The 21481-nt window shown below is 39.5% G+C and overlaps 1 protein-coding gene across 15 annotated transcripts in view; it reads right to left on the bottom strand.

The window, feature by feature from the left end:
* DMD (dystrophin) overlaps nt 1-21481 on the bottom strand; it is a 2236915-nt gene that overhangs the window by 69210 nt on the left and 2146224 nt on the right. For 9 of the 15 annotated variants that reach the window (XM_024988361.2, XM_024988358.2, XM_024988364.2 and 6 more), the window contains 4 exons: nt 7319-7485; nt 4919-5030; nt 3088-3224; nt 2342-2380 (listed from right to left, as the gene is read on the bottom strand). In XM_024988361.2, the coding sequence (XP_024844129.1) occupies nt 2342-2380; nt 3088-3224; nt 4919-5030; nt 7319-7485 (455 nt within the window). The remainder of the gene's footprint in view (nt 1-2341; nt 2381-3087; nt 3225-4918; nt 5031-7318; nt 7486-21481) is intronic. The other 6 variants (XM_024988360.2, XM_024988366.2, XM_024988362.2 and 3 more) reach the window with 1 other exon arrangement.

Below are 21481 nucleotides of genomic sequence, written 5' to 3'. Positions count from 1 at the left end.
AGAATCATCTAAAAACCAAGAATTAGTAAAAGTATAAAACTACTTAGTCCAGAAACAAAGCTAAATGCAAAGCCTTCTGAGCACTTTTTCAAGGGAAGGTAAGAATACTGTTATCCCTTCTCACTTCCTAAACATAAAGTGATAGCTCCCCCAAAGGATTATTCCTGTTATTGTTAATGGCCAATTCTATCCCCTCCACCACCATTTTCTCATTATCTGTGACAACTCCACTAATAAATTTTCAAGGCAGAAGAGCTCAAAGAATATTGTTTGACCATCTCACTTGTGGACAAACAATATAAAAGGTTTATGCCAGGTTTACTTTCAACTAAGGTGACAAATCCAGGTAAATAAGGGGTTTTTTCCTGAGGAAAAAAAAGATTTGTATCTCAGTAAATCTTCAAATTCTATGATCCATCCTGAATGGACTAAATGCTGTCATTGTCACAGGATTTGTTAATATCAAATAGAATTCTTGCAAGATAAAGCATTCTAGGACCTGACTCTTCTGCCTCAAGAGAACAGCTTTACAATTTATTTTCTAAATTATTTACCACCCCATGAATAAAGACTTTAATAAAATTACACATATTACAAGGACTTTAGCCTGCTGGGTTTGTTTTCTTCCTCAAAATTAGAATTTCCCACTATTTCTGAATAATCCAGCATACTTTTTACGGGAAGGCAAAGTGGGGGCAGGTTTCAGTTGTTAGAGAATATATTTTTAAAAAGAATGTTTTCAGAAAGACAAACACCCTCTACTTAAAATAAGTTACATTAAACTCACTCCCTGAATGCTTCTCATTAGCTTATGGATAGAATAAACTTCCTCTCTAGTTAGTCATTCTTTATTATGCTGTGCTACCTCTGTCTATGTGTTTTAAAAAAAATTAACTTTGGCATATTTGTCTTTTGGATTTTTAAGTTGGTTAGAACTTATTCCAACACAGAGAAAATCCACTTGCTTATCAGGATCCAATCCAGCTGAGAATTTCAGTATATTATTTTTTAAAAGTTCTTTATTTATGAAAGGTTTTACCTTCTGTAAACATATAGATTACCTGGGATAGGAAAAACAATTACCAATAGCAAGTAACATAGCTGAATCTAAATAACTCCCCAAGTTGTTTAAGCATAATTAGTAACAAATCAAATATAGTAACCATATCTCAAAATTAAAGGGCACAATAATGTGGCTTTAAAGAAGAAAGGAAAGCCTCACACTTCCTTTAGGCCAATAAAGACTTCAAATAAACTTCAATTAACAGTTTGTACTTATCACGACAGGATTTTTTAAAAAGGACCTACTTTAAATTTAATTACATGGTGGAATAAAAAAGACCCAATAAAGATAAACTGAATTCTTATATAAGTCCACTTTCCAAATTAGTCATTTCCCTCTTATATATAATAGAACTGTCTGACTTTAAATATTTTCATAAAGTACATTGTGAAATACCAAAATTTTGTTATAAACCCCCCCCACACACTGTAAGTTTAAAACAATGCACTTTGCTGATATATAAATCACAGACTCTATAGAGTTTTCTAATGACATTCTAAATTCTGAGATAAGTCAGTAAATTATTTATTAATATCAAGTATTAGTATTATTAATAAGACACACCAATAGTAATAACAAACACTACAGTACACTTTCCTTCCAGTGTAAATGTATGTTTATGAGCTGGGTATTTAGCTTGGAGAAGAGAGCAAAGTGAGTGTAGGTCAAAACTGAGAAACTCATATATATATATATATATATGTACACACACACACACACATATATATATATATATATAAAGATTAGTCAAATAGCATGGCATTACCTGATAAAAAGGCCACATGCCTCACTGAAATTATTCAACCATACTCAACATTATACCATGAAACAAACTTCGCTGGTTTTTAATGGTCCACTTATAACAGGCCCTAAAGAATACAGCATCATCCTTTTGAAGGTCCTAAAGCACTCAATCTCTAGAAATATAACTAAAGAATATTATTATGTAATCAGAAGGCTCTTCCCTGCTTACAAGGAAAGAGCATATAAACATGTCTGCCAGGAACAGAACTAACAACTCAACAATTTCTTTGATGTCACTTTGACCTCCAGGCCAGGATTTCTGCTGGTTTTCATTTGACCAGGTGGGGACCCTAAAACCTCACTGACTCTCCTGATCTGTGGCAGAGGGCATCCTCAAAGACTCATCAAGGGAAAAATTTTGAAAGGAAGGAAGGGAAATTAAAATGTCCTTAAAACAAACAGAACAAAAATTTTTTAAAAATTAAGCAAGCGAATGTGTTTGTGATAGCAGCACCCTTCAGCGCAAGTACTCACGCAGAGTCTACCGGCCAGAAGTTGATCAGAGTAACAGGACTGCAAAACAAAAAATGAGGTGGTGAAGAGAGACACAGGCAAACTCAGCCACACACACACATACAAAAAAAAAATTACTGAAAGGTCAAAATAAATGAAACCCAATTAAGTATGAACCATGAAAAGCAACGGCCAGACAAAGGTGAAAGGTGAATTAAAAGAAAACCAGTGGTGCGACTGCCGTCAGAGTCATGGAAAACAGAAGAGAAGGTTCAAAAGAGGTGAAGACAAGATCATCACTTGGATCTAGCGAATCATAACTACTTACTGTGAAGACATTTCCCGTGACCATTATTTTCTTTCAAGTAGGAAAAAGTGACTAGCTACGACCACACAATCAGATACAAAAAGCCACACGCCTACTGATTTGTGAGGGGGGAGAATCAAAATGAAATCTTGGAGTCACTCATTTGTAAACAGTCCCGTATTTCTTACAAGCCTTTGTAAGGTAATTGGGAGCCAGGATATGGTGGTTTTTTTCCCCTGTGAGATACAGTTTAACTTTTCGAAAGGGTCACTGTTCACGGGACAATTGACACGGAAACTGGTAACTGAACGTCAGCTTGCTTTTCTCTTTACAGCTACAGTAAATCTAAAGAAAGAAATAGGAGAGACTGTTTGCATTTGGGAGTGAAGGAAGGTATTCAGGTGAGAGGAGCTCAAATATATGTCGACTAAGAGGCTGCTGTGCTCTGGCCACTACTCACGTTTCCATGTTGTCCCCCTCTAAGACCGTCTGCACTGGCAGGTAGCCCATTCGGGGATGCTTCGCAAAATACCTTTTGGTGCGAAATTTGTTTTTTAGTACCTTGGCAAAGTCTCGAACATCTTCTCCCGATGTAGTCTGAAACAGAAATCATGAGGAGATCAGACCTGGGGCAGGGTTTTGAACTGAAAGCACCGCTTCAGTGCTCTGCCTTGAGGTACTTGTCTTATAATTAAGAGCAGGAGGCAAGAGCAAAGGCTGAAATCACACAAAACGGGCTTTGACACCAGACCTGCCCTTTACTAATGGGGTTAACAGAGGTGAGTTATCCTACCCAAGGCTCCAATCATCTACAAAACTGAAGCAAGAATGCCTCAACAAGTTGTGATGATGAATCAATGAAGTCTCAAGTACTAGGCTGCTCAATAAATGGTAATTAATAGACGTCTGGAGGTCAGAGAGTTGACCTTCAGTTTTGTTACACCTTATGGTGTTTGTAAAACAATATCTGTCCATGTTGCTGTCAGATTTTACCAAGTACCATTCAATTCACAGCATGGTACATTCTCCATCATTGAATACCTTTGCAAAAGGAATCAAAGTGAGGAAGACAATGAAATAACTGGGAGGATCGCTCTGAAGATGCAAGAGAGAAAAGCTCTAAAGCAGAGACTCTCAAACTCTGATGTGTTGGAAACCACCTGCAGATCTTGCTAAAATGCTGCTTTTGATTTATAAAGTCCAGGGTGAGGTTTGAGGTTCTGCACTGCTAATAAGCTCCCAGGTGATGCCAAAGCTGTTGGCCCACAGATGGCACTTTGAATAGCTAGCAGCCAGTGTTGAAGGAATACGAGATTTACACCCAGGTCTGTGTCCACCAAGTCCACGCCCTTTCCATTTCACTAGTGATTTTTCTACGCTTTATTAAATTAATATTTATTGGACTATAGTTGCTTTACAATGCTGTGTTAGCGTCTGCTGTACAGCAATGTGAATCAGCTATACGTATACATGTATCACCCCTTTTTTGGATTTTCTTTCCATTAGGTCACCAGAGCGTTGAGTAGAATTCCCTGTGTTATACAGCAGGTTTTCATTAGTTATCTATTTTATACATAGTGTCAATAGTGTGTATATGTCAATCCCAATCTCCCAATTCATACCACCACCACCTTCCCCCTTGGTGTCCATATGTGTGTCTCCAGCAGTTTTTCAAAGTTCTATTGGCCACTTAACATTTCCCCAAGACAATAACTTAAGAGATGACTCCAGCACTTAATTATAGAAACTTGGGCAAACTTTTTAACCTCAGAATGTCAAGAGTCCTCAACTGTAAAAAGGGGATAAAAATAATACCTGTCTCATACAGAGTAGTTTCAAAGGTAAATGCCTAGCATGTATTGGTAAGTGTTAGTATGTTAAACAGACAAAAGATGAGCAAGATTCATTTAAATGGTGGATTATGAATTTCAGGGAACCTACATTACTCCTCCTCCATACTCAACGTGCCCCATGGCCCTAACACCTCTACACACAACAGCTAGGGATGTGGAAACTAAATGTGAAAAATGTCTTCTCTACAACCCATGCAAACAGAAATGAAAACTACTGCTTCACCCAACAGTGTGTGTGGAGTGTCTATGACATTCTGCGTGTGCCAGGCATCGCACCAGGGATAAGGTCAATCCCAGAGTCTGCAATTTGGAGCTACTTGAGTTGGGCAACATCTGGGGAACTGAGCAATCATAGCATCACAGATCATCTGCAACACTGGAGAAAACTGAAACTTCTCCCAGGTGAGCTGACTCAAGCTCAGGGACACATCTACTTACCGGAGTACAATATTCCACCATGGGATAGTGCATTTTATGGCCTTTTGCAACGCGGCCAGAGAAAAAGCAGCTTTGGCAGATGTCATAATTAAAGTGCTTTAGACTTCTGTACCTGGAAAAGCACAAAAACAAACACGTATGTATCTCTTCAGATCAAATTCCCAAAGAATACCCTTTAAGAAACGTCCTTCCATACTGTTTTAATTCTAGAAACAGAATGCTGTGTTTATTAATCCCTCAAGGTAAGTGATTAAATTCCTACCTCCAGTTTTTTCTGGTGCTTTACCTGCAGTATCAAAACATTTTGGCAGAAAACATCCTGTAAACATTTGGAGGGAGGGGAGAAAAACTCAGTTCTTGCTTAAACTCCACTGGGAACTCTTTCAGATTAAGTAGGAAGACACTGGCAAACTTCTAGGCTTTTGAAGACCAAATACTGGAATTTAAAAGAACTCTCAGAAAGGACAGATAGATGCATTTCAGGCCCATCCCCCACCCATCAAAAGGGCACCAACATTTCCTGAGGGAATTATTTTTTAAAAAATTCTATAGATAAAGCAATTTCATAAGACAAAAGAGAATTCAGCAAGAAGTCTCAATTAAAACAAATCTTACTTTACATTTTCTGGTTGACAGACATGATTCATTTTCAGAGTTACTTGGATAACCTCTTTTATCTGTCTCTCTTCAGAAATCCCTCACCACCTTACCCCCACATGAAAATGGAAACCTCAATAAAAGACACAATTTGGATGAGATGAAAGGATGCATAATCTGAAAGTACTACACGCTACACTTCCCCCCATTCTCAGAATACTCTATTCTTGGTTTCATACTCTCCCTGCCTTGTGCTTTTTCAGATAAGACTCTGAGCCAATTCAAATAAACATATTCCTCATGTCACATATGGGAATGTGGGGAAAAGGCTACTGTTTTTAGATCCTAGTCATCTTCTGAGAATGGGGAAAAGGAGGAAAGAGAAGTGCTGATTCCTAAAATAATTTACTTTCATAAGGGCAAAAGAACTGAATGTCAAAATGCTCTCTTGGACCCTCCAAAGCATTCTCCTTTTGCATTTTATAAAATCCACCCTCTGCTTTGTCTACAGATCTTACCAGTGAAGGAAGCTAAGAAAAGAAAGGTAAGAAATGCAATGCAGTCCCCTGGAGCTCCCCCTCCCTGCTGCCCCAAGGCATCACTTACCCGCAGAAACCAGGAAGGTGTCCTTTGCTAGCACTGCCTGCTCAACACTGTCTATCTAGGCTTTAGAAACCTCTGAAGGTCTCTGTAAAACCTCTTTGTACACAGCATGAAGTATGGAAGGGGCACAGTGAATAAAAGGCACACAAATGGTAAAATATAAGTATTAGAAACAAAGTAATGAGACAAGTCTCAGCATAACCAGCAATGAGTATTTACTTAGCTGGTAAGTGGATCCTGAACAGGCAGAGGATGCTACAGGTAGTTTACAACTTGATGGCTTATTCATCACTATGGCAACCTCGAGGTTGATTCAGATGTTTAAATACACCACCATTTCAGAATTTGGGTTTGGGATTACTGTTCATGAAGATTCATTCATTTAAAAATATCCTGTCTCCCCAGACAGGTCAGCAAGACTGAAGATTTAAAAGCCAAGTGTTTTTTGGGACATTTTAAGAAAGTCATAATAATAATAACCTACAATGTTTCCTACTTCTTGCACTTTTAAATTTGTAAGGAACATTTTCTTGTTTTAGTGGCTTTGTGAATCTTTCATTTACTTGCACACTTTATACTCCCTCAGAAGTTCATTAGGAGACTATGAAAAGAGCGTAATCAGATTCACAGATCAAGAAGTATGGTCTAGGCTGCTCTAAACAATTCTGGTTACTTTAGGACAAGAAAAGTGGTGTAGAGTGATTAAGAGACTGAGCTACCATGACAAGTCTCCCAAAATAGAATCATTCTTTAGTTTTAATACTGATTCTGGGAGAGATTCTATAAACAAAAAAGAGCATGGAGAAAAAAAAGAGATGATCAAAATGTCTTGGTTCCAGGAAAGAAGAGGTACAGTTAATCTGTGTATACTTGATAGACGAAAATCTTGGTGGAGACAGGGAGTCCGTACTGATCGATGAAGAACATGGCTCTGCAGAGCTAAAGAGGAAAAGTGGAGAGGGCCACCTGTCTCATGAAGCAGATCTACCAACATAACCCAGTGCTCAGGGGGGTGACAGCAGGGATCCAGGCTCCGGCCTGGTCACCTCCTCTCCCACCATGGAGAGGAACAGACTAACAGCAACTGGCATGGTGGGTAACAATGCACTAATAGCAACTGGCATGGGGGTGTGTAACAGACAAGTCATACAAGGGTGAGAAATGATACGACAAAAATGACATTGGGGGGCTTCTGCCTACCTGAAGCCGATGATTGGACACTCCTTGCAGATGTTACACTTGGCCTGATGCTTGGCGGTCTCCGCGGCAGCCACCCTGTGCAGGACGGGCAGCCACACCATGGACTGGGGTTCTAGTCTCATCCAATCGAGGAAGAGAGCTGCTTCGATCTCAGGCTTATTATTAGCCTGCAGAGACAGTAGGCCGGAGAGTGCAAGGAGAGAAGATAAGAAAGTAAAGGAGGTGTATGTCATTTCCAGTGATGCATCAAATAAAGAGCCAAAGTGGTGCAGTGAGGCCCACTTTTCACAGCCTGATTCTGCAAATGTCCTCCCAACATCCACATGAGCCCTCTGACACATGGCAGTCTGGGAAACTGCCATGACCCTGTTTGGCTACTAGATGACAAGAAAGGAAAGCAAACAAATGCAAAAAGTAAAGTACAATACACACCTAGGAGAGACTATATCTTACTCCAGTTTGGGAAGAGATAGATAAAACTTAGCTATAAGTAAAAAGGAAGTGGTTATTGATAAAATTTCAAAAGAGAGAGAGAGAAAAAAGAAACCTCAAGGAATGATTGATCCTTTTTTTTCTTTCCCCTCCAGTGAATCTGTTTCTCAGTGTTTCTTACAATCGTAATGAAGAGGCTTTACAATTCATCTGGTCCCGAAGCTTCATTTCACAGACAAGAAAACTGAGATACAGATGAGAGAAATGGCTTTTCAAAGGCTAGACAGCTCCCTGGCAGCAAGAGTGAGTCTAGCATTGAAACCTCCCGCTCTAGTGCTCTCTTCATGGAGACCTGTTGTTTCTCTGTCTAACTCTAGTTTTCTGTTTTGCAGAGTTTAATAAATACTGTGCCTCCCAGTGAGTCTAATGATTTTAGAAAATTCAAAATATATTTATCCATCATTTGATTGGTATGTTACTATAGTCGTGCATTTAATTACATTTTTTAACTCTGTAAGATCATGTTTTATGTTTTTATATTGTTAAATTGATCCATATATTAACCACTTTTGGGAGGTTTGTTTTCCATTGCTTCCTTCAATCTCAGATCTCCCATCTGGAATCAGTTCTGTTGGCGGTGTATCTTTTAGTATTTCCTTTAGTAAATGTCTGTTGATGGTGAATTTCTCAGCTTTTGTTTGCCTGAAAGTCTCTTTTATCCATATTCTTGATAGTTATCCTCAGTGGGTAATGATTTTTAGACTGAAAGGGGTGTTTCATTTGTTTTGATTTTGTTTTAGCACACTGAAATATTATTTCACTTTTATTTCACTTTCTCTGCTGCTAACCGTTGACAAGTCAGCTGTGATGCTATTGGTTCCTTGAAGGTCATCTATGCTTTTCCTGTCTCATCTTGTATTTCTAGGATTTTATTGATACTTTTTAGGATTTACTAGGCTTCAGGAATCTGTGGGTTAGAGTCTTTAGTCAGCTCTGGAAGCTTCTCAGTCATGATCTCAACAAACACTGCCTCTTCTCCATCCCTTCTCTCTGCTTACGGGAATACATTAGATCAATGTTAGACTTTCTCAATCTAACTGCCATTTCTCTGAGCAGGCCTTCCCTAAGAAAGTGCCTTCTCCAGAGATGGTCTTCATTTGCTTTTTCCAAGAACCAAAGGGTGTTACCTATTTTGAGATCAATTTACACTGAATATATGATGGGATATTTAGGATCATACACATAATGAGTATATGAACTGCAGACTCATGGTGCTTCTCTTGGAATGTGATGTGCTAATAAAGAATGTATTGACACTTTAGGCAGACAAGAGTAGGGTCATTGGGCTTGTAACACTCACCACTTCGGCAGTACTCCAGGAGTAACCCCCAATTATTAACTCAGCAACATTATAATGAGCTGTTTAACCTTGAATTCCTAGCTGCAAAGTGGCATAAATTCAAGCTACTGATCAAAAGCTTCTGTTGAGTACTTCGTTCTAGATAGAGTGCTATCACAGAGGTAATGTACTTTGTGAACATTTTCTTAAAAGCTAAAAAAGAATTACAGAACCTGACAATGAAAGGGACCATGGACGTGAATTCCTCCTTCTGCAATGGCACCACAGAGCTGTAAGACTTTTGACAGTCACCACGTCCAAACTTATCCAATGCCAGTGTGTTCTCATAGCTGCCATATAATAAACATCCATGTGAGGAAGCAAACATCCTCCATGGACGATCTTGAACATTTGTGTACAGGTACCCTTGTCACAAGTGCTTTATCACCCTGAGCTGAAATCCATCAGCACAGCCAATAGGAGGAGAGGCTCCAGAATCCAACCACAAGAGTTCAAATCTCAGTTTTGCCACTGATTGTGTTACTCTGGGAGAGTAACTTTATCTTTCTGTGTCTCAATTTTCCTCTGCCATGAAGTGGAACTATTTATAGGACCTACCTTGTAGGGCTGCTTTAATATTTCAATGAAAGACACTTCAACACTGGCACACAGCGAGAGCCATGTCAGTCAGTGTTTGCTATCATTATGTCATTATTACTATACATCTGACCAGAAACATCGAAGTTCTCAAGCCTTCACAAATCTCTTTCAATATTTTACCAGAGCTGTCATGTCTGTCCATGGCCCTTTATCCCTATTTCTCTTATTTCTTCCTCATATGAAAGGCATGGTTTGCCACTGTCCTTTAGAACTCTGTTCTCCAAAATATGATGTGCTGTGAATGGTACTGCCATCTCTCTGGACAGTATAATTGGATGGCTTTCTTTTGTTCTGCACTAGAGGCTCCCACAGCGCTTCCACTCCACTAAGATCTCTAGGTCAGTGTTTCCCAGTGTGTCCAGAAGATCAATGACCCAGCAAGATGTTTCAAGAAGAGAAGGTCAAATTAATTAAGGAAACACTGCACATTCTATCTGTCGATTAATGCACGTTAACATACTAAAAGCTGGGTTGGTTGTCAGTAAGGAAACATTAAACCTTGACCTCAGAATTTCTCACACTAATTATTCAGTGATCCTGGGACATTTATCATTGTTCTTATGTTTTAAGATTTGTGAACACCCCCAAGGTACTAATGCACTGTTGGGTATGATAAGAAATACTGTTTGGCTGTTTTCAGTGATTCTTCTGTTTTGTACATATTCATTTGGGATGTATTTTCTTCTACTTCCGTCAAGGACTTTCCTGTTAGTTTTAGCCCATTGTATCAGCTCATCTGTATCTTTAAGGATCCTGACTCTTAGAGCCCATGGGTTAGTCATTCTCCCCAACTCTGTAATTTTTACATTTAAATATATGTTTTCTGGGGACTTCCCTGCTCGTCCAGTGCCTAAGACTTTACACTCTAAATATATGTTTTCTGGGGACTTCCCTGCTCGTCCAGTGCCTAAGACTTTACACTCCCAATGCAGGGGGCCTGGGTTCAATCTCTGGTCAGGGAACTAGATCCCACATGCCACAACTAAGACCCAGCACAGCCAAAGAAATAAATAATAAACAGATATAGAACAGTCTTTTGGACTCTGTGGGAGAGAGAGAGGGTGGGATGATTTGGGAGAATGACATTGAAACATGTATGATATCATATATGAAACGAGTCGCTAGTCCAGGTTTGATGCATGATACTGGATGCTTGGGGCTGGTGCACTGGGACGACCCAAAGGGATGGTATGGGGAGGGAGGAGGGAGGAGGGTTCAGGAGGGGGAACACGTGTATACCTGTGGTGGATGCATATTGATATATGGCAAAACCAATACAATACTGTAAAGTTAAAAAATTAAATTAAATTAAAACAAACAAACAAACAAACAAAAAATAAATAAAATATGTGTTCTGCCTTCATCCAAAAGTCACTAGTGAATAAATTAAACAGGCCAAGGTCAAAGGTGTGCCACACCACTACAGACTGCACCTCTAGTCAACACAAAGCCAAAAGCCAGCCCTCTCTGGTTGGTGGACTGTGACTCTCTCTAGTTATATTATTATTTAGTCTCTAAGTGTTTCTTCATCTGATAAACAAAAATACAATGAAAGTCTGTGTCAAAAGAACTGCAAGTTCCAGTTACAATAAGTCCTATAACAATCTCTTGCTCCACTGGTCCAGAAACTAAATTTATCAAAATAACCATCTGGAGCTAGGACAAAAACTATCACAGAAAGACAGCAAATTGAAAAATGCATTACTAATTCATTCTGATGTAAAACATGGGATTTATTGTTGCCCAATCTGAACCTATATGTTTCCCTGACTTACATTTAAAGGATAGTTTCTTTAATGATAGATTCAATGACAGGCTACAAAGAAAGAATTCAGGCTTATTACAGAAAGCATAGTTTTAACAGAAAGCTCTGTTCACTGTGGAAGACAGAAAAAAAAAATCTGACTATGAGTCAGCAACAAATGTACGTGGCCCAAAATAAAGAGAAAAAAATATTGACCATGTCTGTGATGTATAACGAAAGGCCTAACAAATATGGTGTGAAGCAATCATTGCATTATCCTCGGGACTAGAGAACGGTGTCTAGTTCTAGTGGCTAAAGCTAAGTTCTGACCCAGAACTTAGAGAAGGCTTGGCAGAAAGGCACAGAGATAATTAAAGAGCTTGAAAGACCTATGAGAACAGCTTAAGGGAATTGGGATTATTTAGCCATGGAAACACACACACACACACACACACACACACACAAGAATATGCAAGAAATAGTGGCTGAAGGGGCGATTTAATAACAGTTTTCAATTATGTGAATGGCTCTTGCATAGGGGCCTATGACCAGCTGTTCCATTTCTCCACCGAGGACAGAACAAGAAGAAACAGGCTTAAGCAGCATGAAGAATTTAGGCTATAACTCATGCGGAAGCATTTCCTGATGTTGAAAGTTGTTAAAGCATTAGTGGAAATTAACAAGGAAAGCTAGCGAATGCTCTCCTCTTTCAAAAGACCACAGATTCTCCTGTGCTTAAAGGTGGGAAATTCTCAAGGTTCTTTCTTCCTCCTAAGACGCAAGATCCATCATTTTGGCTCTTTCAAAATTGCCCGCCTGTGCCAACTGACAGCACTGAAGACAAGGTACAGGGATTCACATTCTCATTCTGTTTCGATCTTTCATTTTTACTACCAACAATTCTGTATCCTAGTGGCATATTCCCTTTCCTTTTGTCTGGCGATAAAGAAAGGAAGAATTCAAAACCAGGCCAAGTGTCTATAGAGAGCTAAAAGCACTAGAAGTAAAACCCAGCTAAAATTACATTGTGATCACTCTAGAAAACAAGAGGTTAGCCTGAAACGTCAGGAAGCTGTTGAGGTCAAAAGACAGGTATGAGGACAATGGATTGAGGTCATCCTTGCAGATGCCATTATCTGCTGACCCGCATACAGGCCTCATAGCTTCTCTCAGTATTGAGGATGACCCTGACCTTGCCCCTAAACACCAGTGTCAAACCATCTAAGCAAAAACTCAGAATGGGCCGTTCAGCCCTGGGTTTTGTTTTTGCTTTCGGCAGTATCTCCTCTTTCCACTTTTACGGTGTGCACACACAAAAAGCAAGGATACCATAGCTCCTTCCAGTGTGACAGCCACAGTGTGCAAGTATCTTGGGTCTCTGTTCCTTCTCTCTTGGTTCTCTCCTGGCAGCAACTACCCACAGCACAGAGGTGAGGGAAGGAATCCACTGCAGTCACTGCCTCTGCCTTCCAGTGCATCGCACGCTGGCTTTATACAAATGTCATCTTAACAATGTACAAAGACAGTGAATGGCTAGCCAAGGGATGCAATTAGCAATATAATAATTTCAAAGGACATTACGTGGTAGGTTGGGAGTTGGGGGATTTGCCACGGTTCAGAGTATCTTTTCAGTTTCTTTCCTGTTGTGCTTTCCAGAAACCCTTTGGAACTGAAGGGCTGGGCTTCAAATGGCTGCCAGGGTGTCAACCTGAATACTTACTTTTCTCTCAGGCTAACAGTCAAACCAGTCAATTCTAAAGGAAATCAACCCTGTATATTCACTGGAAGCTGAAGCTCCAATACTCTGGCCACCTGATGCCAAGAGCTGACTCATGGAAAAGCCCCTGATGCTGGGAAAGACTGAGGGCAAAAGAAGGGGGTGGCAGAGGACGAGATGGTTAGATGGCATCACTGACACTGAGAGGGTTTCCAAGCAAGCCCTGCTCCCCAACTACCATAAACACACACATCATATTTTAAAGAGAAGGTAACTGGCATCCCCATTGTCAGGCTTTTGAAAAACCATGCCAGTTCTTAATAAACTAAAAAAAATTAGTATAGAGAAAAGCAAACATTATGGAAGAGACTGTACCCAGTAGTTCTCAGAAGATAAAAAGGAACCACCTTTTGTTCTGGAAACAATACTTGTCTAAACCTCCTTTGTTTCTCTCCTAGGTTGCGGGTTATTTAGAGACAGGAACTATGTTTCTATACCTTCCATGAAGGTTTGGTGAATTTAATGATGGGTGGGAATTAAACTGTGATCATAATAAACAGTAATAAAAGGAAGGGTTATAATATCTGAATGAGGTTAGAATTAAAAAAAAATCTGCATAGGCATCTTAAAGAGCAAAAAACAATAAGTTTATAAGGGTTTCTAAGAAATAGAAGACAAAATAAGTTTCTTTTAAATAGTTTTTAAAGTTAATGGCCTCTGTTGGCTTGTCTGCTACATGCAAAAGGCTAATCCATAGTCTATTTCTGGATTTGGAGAATACAAAGAATCATCCAGACCAACATGTCAGTAGTGCTGAGACTGAGAAACTGTGTCCCCATGTTAACAGCTTATATTGCCATGGTTTATGTGTCAAAACTAAGAAACCAACATGGGTCCACTATGATTAACCAAATGCTACTGGGCACCTAATAGGCAGGCAGCACTCTTCTGCAACACAGAAACCGAGAAGCTATGATAGGCCTGTTCAATCACTGCCTGTGAGACAGGGTACGCTGGTTAACACTGTGGAGAGACAAATGAGATGCTGCTTCACACCTATCAGAAAGGCTACCATCAAGAACACAAGAGACAGGCATTGGTGAGGCTGGAGAAGAAAGAACACTTGTGCACTGTTGGTGGGAATATAATTTGGCTTAGCCATTATGGAAAACAGTATGGAGGTTCCTCACAAAACTAAAAATAGAACAACCATGCAATCTAGCAATTGCACTTCTAGGTATATAGCCAAAGGAGATGAAAACAGGATATTGAAGGGATATCTGCACTCTCATCTTTACTGCAGCGTTATTCACAATAGCCAAGATGGGTAAACAACCTAAGTGTCTGTCAATGGATGAATGGGTAAAAAAAAGACGTTCAGTTCAGTTCAGTCGCTCAGTTGTGTCCGACTCTTTGCAACCCCATGAATCGCAGCACGCCAGGCCTCCCTGTCCATCACCAACTCCTGGAGTTCACTCAGACTCACGTCCATCCAGTGATGGCATCCAGCCATCTCATCCTCTGTCGTCCCCTTCTCCTCCTGCCCCCAATCCCTCCCAGCATCAGAGTCTTTTCCAGTGAGTCAACTCTTCACATGAGGTGGCCAAAGACGTGGTGTGCATATATATAGGAGAATATCACTCAGCTGTAAGATGGAAATCCTGCCATTTTTGACAATATGGAAGGGCCCTGAGGGCATTATTCTATGTGAGATAACTTAGATAGAAAAAGACAAATACTGTACGATATCATTTCTACATGGAATATAAAAAAGCTGAACTCCCCAAAACAGAGTAGAATGGTGGTTATGAGAGACTGGGGGTAGGGGAAACAGGGAGATTATCAACTTACAGCTAGTAGATAAGTAAGTTCTAAAGACCTAATGCATAGAACAGTGATTATAACCAACAGTACTGCATTATAAACTTCAGAGTTGCTAAGAGACTAGATCTCAATTGTTCTCACCACAAAAGAGAAGTGGTAATTACGTGACGTGGGAGAGGTGTTAGCTAACACTAGGGTGGTACTCATGTTGCAATATATGTGTCAAATCAACACACTGTACATTAAACTGCCAAATGTTTTATGTCAATTATACTGCAATTAAAATTTTTTAAGGTTGTGCATTAAACTTATACCAGGGTATATGTCGATTATACCTCAATTAAAATTTTTTTCATCTAAACATATATATTTACCTATTACAGAGAGAGGGAAGAAAAAGGACTAGTAAATTTCAAAAAGCCCAAACCAGAAGTCACAAGGGAACATGCTAAAATTGTAGACCTTGATTTGAAATCAGGGTGCTTTTCAAATAGAAACTCCACGTAATGCATCTCATGACAAGTTACAGAAATCTATTTATTCATGGCAAATAATTAACTCAAGCAAGGTTAAAGCAGTCAGCTAGTACAAGTGTGTGTGTGTGCTTTCATTTATTCAGTAGAGTTCCTGTCTATTTAAAAAATAACTAAATATTACATGCATTCATATGCATGAATAGAATTTCCAAACATTCTTATTGAAAGAATAAGGTAAATTTATAGAAAATACTGGGGACAAACCACAGATATTTCAAAAAGGTTAATCTCTCCTCCCAGGCCATTTTCATCTGTTTTCACTAGTAAAATGTTCCCTTTCAAATAGCCATTTCAAAAAGCCATTTCAATATCGCTGCCATCGTTAATAGGTTATAGCATTAATAGCTGACAACCCAACTTTTCTGGCCCTGATTGCAAAAAGCCCTAGTGTTAGAAAAGATTTGCTGAATTTAAATTGATCACAACTGTTTCATGAATTATAGTCTGTACACAAAGATTTAGAACTACAAGGAGAACAGCTAGCTGGGGTCACACGGTATAGGACAGGCAGTTCCTGACTGTTCCCTGAGCTGTTATTACAATTTCTTTAACAACCTCTAAATCTACCAAGGGCATCAGTGGAATATTTTACATAAGAGAGAAGTCTGAACTAGCAACGAACATAAAAGGAGGAACAAGAACAAGTTGTAAAGAATATTAATGATGCTTCTTCCAAACGATCCCAATTTTTATGAAAATCAAACGAATGCTAAAAAAAAAAATCTGCGATAAAACTATATGAAACCTGCATGTAACAAATAGAACAGAAGGAAGGTGGCATTTTGATCTTCTTAGACATAAGATCCTTGTGTTTTACATTTGGGTTGCTGAGGAAACTCAAGTGTAGGGCCACCAGAGATCATTTATATGAGGCATCACATGATGTTTTGTCACTTCTTGTTCTTAGTCTAGGCTACTTCTATTCAGAGAATGGTTGGTCTTATGTGAAAGGCCACACTACACATATAAGACTGTTTTCTGTATTTTGCATCTCTGTTACAAGAACTGTTATCCAGAAGATCAGCTAAGACTTGGCTGATAATGACCAAGCTTTGAAATATACAGCGTAACCCATATCCCTTTCTGCTTTTTCCACTTACAACATTTAGCATATAATCAAAGCAACCTGGGGATAAATAACTCTTGAGGTAATCTGTTTTGCTTGATGTTACAGATGAAAAAAGGCTCAAAGAAGTTAAGAACACAGCTCAAGATTATCTACTATTTTCAGACTGAAATATGTATGCTTAAAGGAGTCTACATGGGTGGACAGAAGTGATATCTGAAAGGAACATACAGGCTGACTTCCAAAATCTTTTGAAACTTCAACTCGTCCGAGAGTGTGAGAGGCTCTGATATCTAAATACGGACAACATGAGACCATGCCCGAGTACCAGATTGTGAACTGAATTTTGTGCCGGTCTACTGAGAGCTACATGAAGGTACAAGTGAATACTCAAAAGGCACTGAGATAAATGCATGCTCCTATCTCTTCTGATCGTTTCCTTTCCCTCCTTCTTTTCAGCATTATGTATTTTTCCTCCTGGATATTCATTGGAAGGACTGATGCCGAAGCTGAAGCTCCAATACTTTGGCCACCTGATGCAAAGAGCTGACTCATTAGGAAAGACCCTGATGCTGGGAAAGATTGAGGGCAGGAGGAAAAGGGAGCGACAGAGGATGAGATAGTTGGATGGCATCACCGACTCAATGGACATGAGTCTGAGCAAGCTCCAGGAGATGGTGAAGGACAGGGAAGCTCGGCATGCTGCAGTCCATGGCGTGGCAAAGAGTTGGACACTAATGAGCGACTGAACAATGACAAGAATCTTTCCTTCTGGCATTTCCCAGGAGGGTCAGTGTTAAAGAACTCGCCTGCCAATGCAGGAGACTCAGGTTTGATCCCTGGGTAGAGAAGATCCCCTGGAGAAGAAAATGGCAACCCACTCCAGTATTCTTGCCTGGAAAATCCTATGGACAGAGGAGCCTGGTGGGCTACAGTCCACAGGGTCACAAAGAGTCATATACAACTTACTGACTGAATAACAACAATCCTTCCTTCTACTGTTAGATGTTATGACATATATGAGCTGCATGGACTGACAGGTCAATTGAGGTAGTGAAAAGGAAAAAAAGAAACAGAAAAGCCTATGGGTTTCTCAATCCTTATTAGCACATGAGTCATGTTATATGATTTGGTCCCATGAAAGAATTGGCTGATGTGGAAATGTATTTATCAGACATATGCTTAGCTTATACTGCTATGGGGGGAAAGGACGGTCAATTCTATGCATTTGTGTTTTCAGCAACATCATGGCAAATATGGTACCCAACGGCAACTCAGTCAGGAGAAGTGCCATTCTTTGTACATGTACAATTACCATGGATGTCCTCAGTGACCCTCAGAAAATTAGAGGGGGAAAGTGCAGTTCTTCTTGACAGAAGAAAACCAGCTAACACATGCAGAGAACAGGGCAGAATTAGAAAACTGCTATTGGGCAACCACCAAGGTAATCACTGAATTAGGAAAGGATCATCACCAGAGGCTCACACCATACAGTGAAAGGCTATTGAGGAATAGAATGCTCAGAAGTGCTCAAAATATCACAAAAATGATTTTCTAATTACATAGGGAAAAGGATACTTTTATAACAGCAATATCTGACTGATACCACCATACCATTCATTCTTAGCATTATCAATAAGAACCAACATGAATCTCATCTAAAGAAACAACCAGAAGGCTCCAGAATATGGGACTTTCTCCCATATTCTGCCTGCACTCTTCAAAAATGTCAATGTCATGAATGAAGACACAAAGAATGCTGGGCTACTGTTCAGATGAGGTGAAAGGACACAGATATGACCAGCCAGTGACAGACAAAGACCTTGACTGCATCCTGGAGGAAAACAACCAGAAATAAGAGACATTCTGAAGGCATGGGGACATTTCAATGTGGACTGTATGCTAGATGGTCTTGCAGAATCAGTGTTAAATTTGTGTATAGTGACAGTATTGCACTTTTGCAGGAGAAAGTCTTTTTATAAAACAAGATGTATGGTGAAGTGCTCAGGGGTTTATATTTTATGGTATGATGGCCTTTTGCCTTTAAATGGTAAAGGGGAAAGACGTGTTTGGGTGTCTACATTCAAAGCCATACATACCTGGGGAAAGTGAAATGTAAATGGGACAAAAATGCTAACCAGGGTGGAGAGACATACAGGACATATGGGTGTGGATCATACTATCCTTCCAACTCTTCTTTGTTCTTGAAATTTTTTCAAAATAAAACACTGGCACTCCTTCCTGGGGGTAGGGGGGCAGGCAAGGAAATCAAGAGTGTAAGAAACTGGTGACTGTGAAAGGGGAGGGCGGAATGCATTAATATCAATGGTATAAAATGTGAACGGCTCTTTAGGACTAGTTTCCCACAAAACACAAACCAAATGCCAAACTGCCTTCCTCCCTGTTCCTGTAGCTTCATTGTTCTAACGCGTCCCCCACACACTCACACACACTTGGCAGACATGTGCTTTGCCCAGATACCCAACTGACTTTTCAGCCATAAAATGAGTTGAAGAAGCCCCACATTTACAGAAATATTTCTTGTTGGAAATCAGGATTAAGAGGTCAACAGTTGTGTTCATGAGACAAGAAGAAGTAAGAGGCTTCCTGTAACTGCTGTCGTCGGTAGAAATCAGGTATTTTCTTTAAAGTTCTGAAGATAATGAGCAGGTTGGAGGCCAGCAGTCATTGCTCTAAATATTCATCAGGGCTGTGAATCACCCCTTAAAGAGAAAATAAGCCCAAACACTAACACATGGTGATTATCCACTCTTCATTTACATGTTCAAGGACAACTGTCCTGACCTAAGGCTCCCCGCTCCACCTGACTAATAAACCAATTAATACCATGGCTCCCAGGAACAGAAGCACAAGTTTTAAATCTATGCAAATCTGTAAGTATATGCAACGTTATTAATTTATGCTAGAGAGTTCTTATTTAAGAGAAAACTTTCACAGGTTCATGGTAGAGCACTCATATCTGCCCGAAGTTATCATGGTATATACCTTTCTCAAGTCTGTATCAGGACACATTATGCTCAAGAATAAGATCTAACAGTAATTCTTTCACAGCTGCCTCCTACAATTATTTAAAATACAGGTAAGGAAAAGGTATAAATATAGAAACAGAACACAAGAGGAGTAGTTTCGACAGACTGGGAACAGGCAGGGTGACCACAAAACAAGAGGAAATTTTAGGGACGATGGAAATGTGGTGACAAAACTACACACATTTGTCTAAACTCAGAAAACAATTATTTTGTATTTTTTTAACGTAGCTAAAAAAGAAGCAAATCAGAAAAAAAAAAATTTCCCTATTTTATCAAATGTCAACCCCCTCCTCAAAAACCCAAAGAAAAATACAAAACAAAACAAAAACCCACCTTTAGCTGTTAATGCACCCAGACATACTAAGGACCCTAGATATAAGATAAGGGTATCCCAAGATTTTTGCACTTTGATTCATCTTACATAATCTATGTAAAAAGAAAGATTTAAATAAATCCATTTTACAAGCCAGTGACAAAGATGGGAAAGAAGAAAACGGTAACTGTTGAATTCATGTCTCCTTGTTTCCATGAGCTTTAGGGGTACCTATCAATGTGAATTAGAATTAATGGTGAACTAATCAGAGGGAGTCCAGAATACTCTTCCAAATGCAGGTGTGGCTCTCAAAAAAAAAAAAAAAAAAAAAGGTTTTTTCCATTAGAACCTCTGCTTCAGCTTTTGTAGGAAAGGGGGGGATACAGGAGGGAGGGCAGAAAGATGGAAAAAATTGATTCTAACAAAGACTACTCCTTTAGAAGGGTGAAAAGGAGAAACAGAATGACAAGTGTTTTTCCTTAGTAAGAGGTATATAAATGAAACAGGTTTCAATTCCATTACAAACCTATCTTTAAAAGCTGGTGGAAAAAATACCTATCACTCCACATGGAGAAATTTAAGCACATAAACCACAACATATTAAATGGATAATTATGAAGGTAAACTCACCAAAGCTTATAGTCAAAACAGAAAAAAATAATGGCAATAAAAACCAATAGTTGACTCAAGATAATGCTAATAATACCCTGACAAATGATTTTCTAAAAGTTTGCAGGAATTCTAAGTGTCCATCAGCAGGCCCAGTAGAAACTTGGTGATGCTACCTCTGCTTATACATATTGCTTATATATACACCAAGTCCTAGAAACTTATACCATACCCATCAGTCCAAGCAGGTGTAAAAGGAATGTCAGTGGGACCACGGGTCCATATTTTGATTACTCAACAAACAGCCCAAAGAAACCTAAGCAAAGGGGAATTTTTAGGAGTTATTTTAAGGATGGAAAATATAAGATGTGATCAACTGGCATAAAGAAGGCTGTCAAACTGGTTAAGAAGTGTCTTGGCATGGTATTTTAACACCATTTCAAGATTCTCTAGAATCTAATCTACAGATGCTTAGTTGTGGGCAAAAGAATTGTTCATCTTGGTTGTCTATTCTCATGTTAAAAGACACTTTGTGCGTGCTAAAGTTGCCTCAGTTGTGTCTGACTGTTTGTGACCCTATGAACTGTAGCTCACCAGGTGCCTCTGTCCACTGGATTCACAGGCAAGAATACTGGAGTGGGTTGCCATGACCTCCTCTAGGAGGTCTTCCCAACCCAGGGTTTGAACCCGTATCTCTTATGTCTCTTGCATTGACAGGCAGGTTCTTTACCACTAGCCCCATCTGGGAAGCCCAAAATACACTTTAGATAATCATAACTAAGGCTCAGTTAAGCACCTACTGCTTCCCTGGTGGCTCAGAATAAAGAATCTGCCTGCAATGCAGGAGACCAGGGTTTGATCCCTGGGTCAGGA

The sequence above is a fragment of the Bos taurus genome, chromosome X (genome assembly GCF_002263795.3).
Source record: "Bos taurus isolate L1 Dominette 01449 registration number 42190680 breed Hereford chromosome X, ARS-UCD2.0, whole genome shotgun sequence".
Taxonomy (NCBI): domain Eukaryota; kingdom Metazoa; phylum Chordata; class Mammalia; order Artiodactyla; family Bovidae; genus Bos; species Bos taurus.
This window is presented reverse-complemented; position numbering and strand designations above follow the sequence as displayed.